Here is a 10,279-nt window from a genome sequence, read left to right on the forward strand (position 1 = left end):
ATTCAACAAATTTCATTATACAAAATTGAATCATTAATCAACTAACACTCCCATTATGAAACACCCTTCCCCCTTTAAATCACTTAATAATTAGCCGTAATTAAGCACCCCCATTGCATTATTTCTTGCAGTTCTTCCTTTATGTTAGTCACAGAAGGTTCCTACTTTAAATCATAGCCTCAAATCAGAGGAAAACTAATCCATGCTATCATCTCACTCAGGTGATCCTGTAAGCTTTAGGTATCTAAAATTATAGCTTTTTTTTTTTTTTTTTTTATTGACAAGCACCAAAGCAGAGAATTATATTAAAGCTTGGTCTGCAAAGGCATATCTAAAATTATAGCTTACTACCTTTTATGAACTGAACTCTACGGGTTAACGAGTATTGATTAATATTTTGAGTTTCTACTTTAAGTTCTACAATAGATTACTTTTCTCTAAGTTGTTTATCCTGTCCATCATGCTTTATATCATGGTTTTAGGCTCAAATATAGCAGAAAAAGATGGAAGATAACATGTCAAGACAACAAGCAGCAGGGGAGCAGGGGAGCAGTACAACAAGCAGCAGGGGAGCAGTACAGCAAGCAGCATGGGAGCAAATCAGGGGAGCAAGCAGCAAGCAGCAAGCATCAGGGGATTCAATTCTGAATTCAGTTCTGAATTCAATTTTGGATTCAGTTCTTGATTCAGTTCTCAATTTAGTTCTGAATTCAAACTCCTAAAAAATCAGGTCTGAATTCAGTTTCGGAGATTCAGTTCTGAATTCAGTTCTTGATTCAATTCTAGATTTCAGCTCTGATTTCAGTTATGAAGAGAATGTGACTTTGTTACCTGATGTGATGCCTTTCCTAAGAATTCGGATGCTTTGTTTAGAAGACCCGGAGATGCATTCCCTTGACGAACTGCACCTACAATCTGAGAAAATTGTCCAACAAGCGCTTTAAGAAGAAGATTGTTGTGTCCGGCCTCGTCTTTTAGCTTTTCATTTTCTTGAGATAGTGTATCATTTTTTTTTTGTGCAAAGCATTCACTTCTTCTTTAACACTATCCATCACAATAGTCCTCTTTTGAACTTTTCCATAGCCTTCCTTCCTTAACACACCACGTACTCCGAAAATGTCCCCCTTTTTAACCCCTACTCCGTAACCCACCGGACGATCGGGAATCTCAGCGCCATACATAGTTTGCTGAAATGCTTCATCTTCGAGCTCTTGTTCAGACATCTTAGGGTGCACCATCCTCAACTCTTCAACCTTAGCTTTAACATCATCCTATACCAACATTTAGGAGTAATGTAAGACCACAAATAACACAAAATCACACCACAAAATCTACACAAAATGATACGAGAAATCTGTCACAAAACCATACCACAAAATCTTGAGTGACTGTGTCAGAAAGAAATTTTCCGTCTTTACCCGTATGGGTTTTAATCCACAGCACTAACAAGCTCATTTTTTGTCCATGTTCATCTTCCTATAAATAATAAGACAAAACAAGCATTAAATATGTGTACAATAGTATATAACGCATATAACTTGGCTTTGCTCTTACTAACATCCTAAGTAAATATAAAATGACATATATATATTCCATACATAATCAGCTTGTTGGTTTGCAAAACTTTTAGAGCCAGATGTATGAATCTGATTTAGAGAAGCTCGTGCCTTTTTACCGCATTCTGACATAGTCTGCAATCACATTTTCAGATTTTTTAGTTAGAGATTAAATAACGTTTAATAGAGTAAACAATAAGGTGAATATTGTCCTTACTTTCCCGTAATCAGAATCCCAATATTTTACCAACTTAACCCAGTTACTACTGGTAATTCCATGTGGCACATTATTACAAATATCATCCAATTTCTTCTCTAGTGGCTTGTAATAAAGCAGTTTCAGAGAGTATTTGAACTGCCTCCAACATTTATTGGCACGCTTGAGAGCTTGGTTGTCATATTCCACACCAGGAGGAATCACAAAACGGTCCTTCAGTAAAAATAATTAGTTAAAAATATAAATCAGTAAGTAATCTATTAGAAGTAAGAGACCGGCTAAGTATGTGTGTTCAGGCAATGACAAGGGGATGTCTCAGGGATGATTATACTTACTCTTATGTCTTTAATTATTTTCCCTTTAAATGCTTGTCGATTGCTTTCCAATCTTTTTCCCCAACTGGACAATGTGACTCCATCTTTGCAATCATACTAATGAATTTAACCAAAATATGTCCACCCTTCCTAATTGGCTGGCATAAATCATTGAATTCGACATAGTACTGGATGCCGTTATTACTCCATACATCAATTGGCAGAATAATACCACTTACTAATGTAGTATTACCCTTGGCATCTAAATAAAATAACAAAATTAAGTTAAAAGAAATAATCAGTTTAAGTTGATTAGCAAACAAATTAAGTGGCAAGCAGCAAGTAATAGTAATATTATCAGTTATACCTCAAACCAAATAGAAAAAGACTATTGAACATTCTGGAAATTTCAGAGCTAGTAATTTGTAAGGCAACCCTTACAAACATCTTAAAATAACTTTTGCACCTTAAAGCAAACAATAAAACAAAACTTATAAAGATATATTATTGAATCACAGAAATTGACCACATCTCTGAAAGCAAGGTGAAATGCCATATAAATCAGAAGTTCCAATGAGGTTTTTTAAAAAAAAAGGGTATAGAATCTGGTTAGTGGAGTTTAGAGTTTTTGTGCATGTTTTCTTCAGAAAGATTGCTTTGTTCCTCATGAAGTTATGATAACTGAGTGTGGTCTTAGGTCTTCATGCGAATAATAAGATCATAGTACCTCACTGAAACTGTATTCTGTTTTTCAGTTTCTAAACCAGAAAGATTAGTAGCCTAAAGCTACCCTTGTGCTTGTTACTCCATTTTCTAGTTTTTTTTTTTTTGTGTATATATTTGTTTGGTGTAGTGAAGTTTATAACATTGCTAGCTGCTGCCTGTCATTTGGAACTATTACATCATAAACACTGTAACTGTGTTCATTCTGTCAAACTTTTTTTTTCGTTTGAAAGGCACAGAATTGAAAAGCATTACCAAGTGTAAGTGTGACTGAAAGAGATACAAAAACAAAGAATAAATTTGCTGAAACCTTGTTGTATGAACAACAAAGCAAGCTACTTCGTAGTCACTAGTTTTCTCAGCTATATGCCTATATTGGCAACACTCCCATTATGAAACACCCTTCCGCCTTTATATCACTGAATAATTATCCGTAATTAAGCATCCCCGGCCCATTCATATAGAATTGAACTATTTCCCTAAATTGTAGCCTCTAACCCAAAAATGGGGAGCCACTATGACAAGTTATCATTATCATTACCCTATGTAGCTATATTGCATTATTTCTTGCAGTTCTTCCTTTATGTTAGTCACAGCACGTTCCTACTTTAAATCATAGCCTCAAATCAGAGGAAAACTAATCCATGCTATCATCTCACTCAGGTGATCCTGTAAGCTTTAGGTATCTAAAATTATAGCTTTTTTTTTTTATTTTTTATTGACAAGCACCAAAGCAGAGAATTATATTAAAGCTTGGTCTGCAAAGGCATATCTAAAATTATAGCTTACTACCTTTTATGAACTGAACTCTACGGGTTAACGAGTATTGATTAATATTTTGAGTTTCTACTTTAAGTTCTACAATAGATTACTTTTCTCTAAGTTGTTTATCCTGTCCATCATGCTTTATATCATGGTTTTAGACTCAAATATAGCAGCAAAAGATGGAAGATAACATGTCAAGACAGCAGGCAACAGGGGAGCAATACAACAAGCAGTAGGGGAGCAGTACAGCAAGCAGTAGGGGAGCAAATCAGGGGAGCAAGCAGCAAACAGCAAGCAGCAGGGAATTCAATTCTGAATTCAGTTCTGAATTCAGTTCTGAATTCAGTTCTTGATTCAGTTCTTAATTTAGTTTTGAATTCAAACTCCCAAAAAATCAGGTCTGAATTCAGTAGGTTATTATCCACCTTATTTCAATAAATATCCTTCGTTCAAATGAAGATTTTAATGGCTTAAAACATATTTTTGTTATTGTAATAGTCGAAAATGGCAATTGAACGATCTTTAAAAAAATAGAAAGGGTAGGTTCCATACCAAAATCAAAGACCAAAGTTTTTGAAAACAAGACCCAAGATCATGTTGATTATAATAGGAGTTTTAGGACCACATCAATAAAATTGGTCCAAATCTTTTCCAAACTTCACTGATCGATTTAAAAACTTGATTCTATGTATACATTTTAATAATTACGAGTACTGTGAATTTTTAATAACTAGGTTAGTTTTTCAATTTTTGTCACGGAGTATCAAATTTAATTTTTTTTTTTTAAAATCTCAAATCAAGCTACTTATTTATTTATTTATTTATTTAAATCTCAAATCTCAACACTTTCAAATGGTATTACTATCTAGTTCTAATGGTCCTACTTAGCTGCAGCAACAATACAAGACTACCAACTGTAATTAGGAACCTAAATATCAAATCATAAATACAAGAAAAATACAATTAAAGGTTCAGAATTTCTTTAGTTCAGAATTTCACAACCCCCCCCCCCCCAACAACAACAAGCAGCAGCAACATGGCAGAAACACACCACAACAACAAAAGCAGCAGACAACTTTAATAAAAATATTTACCTATGGTTAGAACCTCCTCCTTGTCGTCAAAATCTATGTCTACAGGCCAATCCAGAAGTGCTTTTGGTCGTAAAGACTTAGATTGTTTCGGGATCTTCTCTGATTCTTTCCCACTGTTTTGTCGATCTTGATTATTCTGTGGAGCTGTTGCTGAAGTTTTAACAGCACCGGTCTCAAGGTTCTGAATTCCTCATCTCACAGCTTGCTCGGGAGGTTTATGAGAAGTAGAAAGGGAGTTCAATGATGAGTTTGGTCTACTTGATTGTGGAATATTAGGTGGGATATTAGGTGGGACTTTTGTTGGGTATTTATTATGATAACCTGATGTAGTTGCCTCTTTGACTGAACTCGATGTTGAACCAGGAGGGTTTTTCCAAATGGATCCCAAACTATTAGGTGGTTGTTGGTCAGATTTTGTAGTGGTATTGGGTGGAGAAAAAGGTCCCCATTTGTCATCCTTAAGTACCTCAGTCTGTGGTGACTTAGTAGCTTGTTTTTTGGTGGGTTGTGAAACAACTTCAGTAGCATTTGACTTAGCTGTGGCAGCAAGTATTTCCCTTGCTCTCTTGCTTCGATAAGTCATCTTTTACCTGATAAAACCATAAGACAAGCTACATTAGTAAGTCAAAACTGATATAAAGACAAGACATAAACTTAAATACAAACTATACATCACAATATCAGTGGAAAGTAAAGACAATATATTAAGACAAAACTGATATAAAAACAATACACTATATGTACATCTAAACTAAACATCTAGACTCAAATACAAAATAAGAACAACAAAAATCAATGCATCATATTTGAAATAACAAGAAATAAATTTGATCAAAAAGACAAAATCTGATGACTCACACACACACACAAGCTCTGAACTATAATCACACACACACAAGTTCTGATGTTCAGAGCTGCAATTCGGAACTGAATTCCAGAACTGATTTTCAGTTCTAAAGATCAGCTCTGCATTCACTTCTGAATTCAGTTCTGAAATTCAGATTTGAATTCAGTTCTGGATTTCAGTTCTGATTTCGGCTCTGAATTCAGTTCTGGTCTTCAGATCTGAATTAAATTCTGTATTTTAGCTCTGATTTAAGTTCTTATTCGACCAATAAGAAACCAACACGATAATACTACGTAGTACCATAAAAACAGAAATTAAGTTAACAAAATACAAACTTTGATGAATTAGAATAACTAAATGAAATATAAAAATACACACCCATCCAAATTTATGAACTCAAATCTATAATAAATTATAAAAGTTGTAAACAAATTATTCAGGTATATCAAACAAGTCCCTAGGCTTAGTTTTCACAACATGACACCACCCTTTTTGTATCTCATCCTCAATATAAAAAACTTGTTTTGCTTGAGATGAGAAAACAAATGGATCATCACGCAAAAATCGACCAGTGTGCATCAACTTTGAGAAATTGATACGAACACTTCCATTCGGATTTGTTTTGATACCCCTACGGATATCGACCCAATCACAACGAAACAATACAACCTTATAAGAACCATAATAATCTAATTCCAAAATTTCTTTGAGTTTTCCATAATATTCGTGACCCTCTACTTCCACCATGATTCCTGAATTTTGAGTTACTCGAAATCGCTCACGATCCACAATATCAAATTTGCAACCATTGATAATAACACTTTTCATCCTTTTCCCGCGGTTACTCAAGCCACCGGCTAAGGCTTTTCTTAACTTTCCATCTACCATGCTATCATCTAAATTATGGACCTATAATTCGAGAATAATAAAGTTAGAATTAGAAAGTTGTATAATATGAAAATAAAAAGACCCTAAATGTAAAAGCATATGACCTGGCTTTGCAACCAATCTGCAAATTCATCAATTATCCACTGATTTTCAATAGATTCATCAGCTTGACTTCCTCCAACGTCATTCTCTTGCCTCTTTAGTTTTAGGAACTCACTATCGAGATTGTAAATTTTATGTTAGTAACAAGTATGTATTGGACGCTTTAACTAAACACATAATGCTACTTACTTGAGCACCAGGGTTAGTTCATCATAATGAAGTAAAACATAGCGATGAGCTTGCTTTAAACTTCCATCATCCAAACGGACATTTTCTTTCTTTCCAACAACACGACCACCAGAGCTATACAAATAGTTGTCAATGTTTGATACACCATCCTCATTCCTTCTAGGTCTATTGAACATAGTCTCAACACTTTCTAAATATCTCGAACAAAATGCAATTGTCTCCCACAAAAGGTAACCTTCCGCTATAGATCCTTCCGGTTGCGCTTTATTGCTTACATGAGATTTCAAAAAGGCCAAGTACCTTGAATTATAGTAACGATTTTGTATGTGAATGTGAAAGAATAGGAAAAATTATTATATAAAAATAAATAATACAAATAATAATAATAATAATAATAATAATAATAATAATAATAATAATAATAATAATAATAATAATAATAATAATAATAAGTACCTTTCAACAGGATACATCCATCTATAATGAACCGGTCCGCCTAGTCTGACCTCTTCCACTAAATGAATTAGTAGATGAACCATGATTGTAAAAAATGTTGGTAAAAATTCTTTTTCAAACTTGCAAAGAGTCAACACGAGCTTTGATTGAATGGTATCTAATTCTCTTGTATTTATAGCAGTTGAACATATCTTTTTAAAAAAGTCAGACAACTCCTCAAGCAAGTCAATAACTCTTGTTGCATTCGACGCCCTTAAAGCAACCGGGAGGATATCTTGCATGAGAATATGATGGTCGTGACTTTTCATATTAATAAGTTTCCGTTGATTTAGATTCACACATCTTTGCAAATTAGATCCATATCCATCAGGAACTTTCATCTTTTTCAAGATTTTCAAAACTCGTTCTTTCTCCTCGTTAGACATGGTGTATGCAGCCGGCGGGATGTAACCTTGAGGGTTGATCCATAGATGAGGTTTTATATTCAAATTCTTTAGGGCTTCTCTGCCACTCTCATCATCCCTACTATTATCCATATCTAAAAGAGTTCCTAATAAAATATCGGACACATTCTTTTCAATGTGCATAACATCTAAATTATGTCTAAGAGGATTATGCTCCCAATACTCTAATTGAAAAAATGTACTTTTATTTTTCCAAAGAATATGATCACCATCGGGATCGCAATCATCATCAAGTTCATTGACAACTCTTTTCCCTCTTTTTTTAGGAACTTTTTTTGTCTTCCCATATACATACTTTACCCCTTCTTGTTGCTTCAAAACTTCGGTCCCGCTGGTACGAATCGGAGCAATACCATATTCTTCTTTCCCATCAAACAAATTAGCTTGTGAACGATATGGGCGATCAATAGGCAACCATTTTCGATACCCAGTGTAGATAATTTTGCCACCAAATCTATCTGAATAAGTAGAATGAGTGCAAGAAGGACAAGCTTTGTAGCCTTTCGTACTCCAACCTGACAGCATAGCATAAGCCGGAAAGTCATTAATAGTAGAGTGTAGGGATGCTCGCAGTTTGAAGTTGCTTCCACTATAAGAATCAAAAGCATCAACACCTTCCCACAATAATTTCAATTCATGGATTAGTGGTTGCAAGTACACATCAATATCCATACCGAGACCAAATTTACCAGGAATAATTATAGAAAGAATAAAGGATGATGGTTTCATACAAAGCCATGGTGGTAAATTATAAGGAATGAGGACCACCGGCCATGTACTATAATTTGTGTTCATAAGACGATATGGATTAAAACCATCACTCGCTAGGCCTAATCTAACACTGCGAGGATCAGCGGCAAACTCTGTATATTTTTCATCAAATTTTTTCCAGGACTCGCCATCGGCACGGTGTCGTAGAATCTTATCATCCTTACGATCAAAGTGCCATCTCATGTCCTCTGCAGTTTTAGATGACATGTAAAGCCTCTTTAATCTAGGGATAAGGGGAAAGTACCGCATTACTTTAGCTGCCTCGCCTTTCTTACATGCTTCTTTTCCTTTTTCATTTACATCACCCTCCTTTCCTTTCACATTTTTCCACCTTGATGTATGGCATATATGACACTCACTTTTATTTGCGAATTCGCCCCAATATAACATGCAATTATTTGGACATGCATGGGTTTTCTCATATCCTAACCCTAAATCATTTATTATCTTCATGCCTTCATAATAGGACGATGGAAACTCCTTAATAATGGGAAATGCGTCAATTAGAAGTTCAAGTAATTTATTAAATGACTCTGCAGACCAATGGAACATACACTTTAGGTGAAACAAATGCAATAGAAATGAAAGTTTCGAAAAAGTAGTACACCCCTCGTACAGGCCTTTTTCAGAAGCTTCCATGAGATTTTTATACTTTGCCTGTTCTTCATTTGAGAAAGTTGATTGATACTCATCATCTACCTCGCGATAAATGGTAAAGCCCTCATCCATGTCATATGAATTGTCATCTTCAATACTTTGTTCATTAAATGATGGATCTTGAGTTTTGTCGGTTTGTCGTGTATTAACTCTAAAAGCTGCTCTTAGTAACCCGTCCATATCATCTCGACCTACTGCATTTACTTGATCATCACTTAGATCATAGGTCTTACTCCCTTCATCTTTACAATGAAATATCCAATTTTTATAGTTTTTATAAAAACCATAAAATAAAATATGGCCTCCAACTTCTTCTACAGAATTCGTTTTATTTAACTTGCACTTATTACATGGGCATTTAGTTTCCCATGTATTTGGTAAAAGAGTCTCTTTAGCAAGTTTCAAGAAGTTCATGCAACCTTTAAAATATCCAGGATCACCTCTTGGTAAATCAATCCAACTAGTATCCATTTCTACAAAGAAGTTTATAATTAATTGCTAATTAAAAACAATGACATTAAAAAAAATCATGTTACAAGGATCCTTAAACCAATATATAATAGGGACATCACTTTCACTAAGTAAATAGACATCCATCAAACTTATTATATCAAGAAGTTTATCCACTTAAAAATAATGTAAGTAATTCAAGCCTACAAACTTGTTGAGGGGTGAAAGAAGAAAATTAGAATGTAATATGCAACAACAAATAAAAAGTTATACAAATTCGATGAATTTCTCATTCAACAAACCACTGAAAATCTACAATATATGACTCCAAAGCAGTAGGCACATGTTTTTCAAGCAAGTAGAAGATAGTGTACATGAAACATCCAATTAGGGAAATCTAATCAAGCCTACACAATTGAAATTAAGTATATGACATACACTAATCAAGCCAACATCTTCAAAAATGTATTCTACTTTGGGCTAATATCTAAGGTAGAGTGTACCTTCTCTTGCCGCAAAAGTACAGTAAGAGCATACAATCTGTGCGAATCCAGATGTTGAACAAGGTTGTAAAAACAGAAAAGGTAGTGTTAGTAAGCTTTTACATTTTGAAGGATGTAAAGAAACAAGTGTAAATGCATTATAGTCCATACCTAACCCCTATCTAAACATAATCTGTGAGATTATTGAAAAAAAGAACATTATAAAAAGCAAATTTGGGTGGCTCCGTTCTCTGCCCCCCACACAACTGATAAGATGGTTACTCTCACAGAGTCACAGTCTCAG

At 34.4% G+C, this 10,279-nt stretch overlaps 2 protein-coding genes across 2 annotated transcripts; both read right to left on the reverse strand.

Moving 5' to 3' along the window:
- Positions 1-965: 965 nt before the first annotated feature.
- On the reverse strand, positions 966-4,855 carry LOC145637896 (uncharacterized). Its single transcript, XM_081688900.1, has 6 exons — positions 4,670-4,855; positions 2,109-2,349; positions 1,916-1,986; positions 1,668-1,691; positions 1,372-1,476; positions 966-1,271 (listed from the first exon to the last, which is right to left on the reverse strand). Exons 3-6 carry the CDS (start codon positions 1,922-1,924, stop codon positions 975-977), a joined length of 435 nt encoding a protein of 144 aa, XP_081545026.1. The 5' UTR covers positions 1,925-1,986; positions 2,109-2,349; positions 4,670-4,855; the 3' UTR covers positions 966-974.
- Positions 4,856-6,691: 1,836 nt separating this feature from the next.
- LOC145640289 (uncharacterized) lies at positions 6,692-10,058 on the reverse strand. The gene is made up of 3 exons (XM_081691588.1): positions 9,997-10,058; positions 7,152-9,516; positions 6,692-6,995 (listed from the first exon to the last, which is right to left on the reverse strand). The coding sequence occupies exons 2-3, from the start codon at positions 9,512-9,514 to the stop codon at positions 6,692-6,694; spliced, it is 2,667 nt and encodes an 888-aa protein (XP_081547714.1). The 5' UTR covers positions 9,515-9,516; positions 9,997-10,058.
- Between the last annotated feature and the right edge of the window lie 221 nt (positions 10,059-10,279).

The sequence above is a fragment of the Chenopodium album genome, chromosome 7, assembly GCF_948465745.1.
Source record: "Chenopodium album chromosome 7, dcCheAlbu1.1, whole genome shotgun sequence".
Lineage (NCBI taxonomy): Eukaryota > Viridiplantae > Streptophyta > Magnoliopsida > Caryophyllales > Amaranthaceae > Chenopodium > Chenopodium album.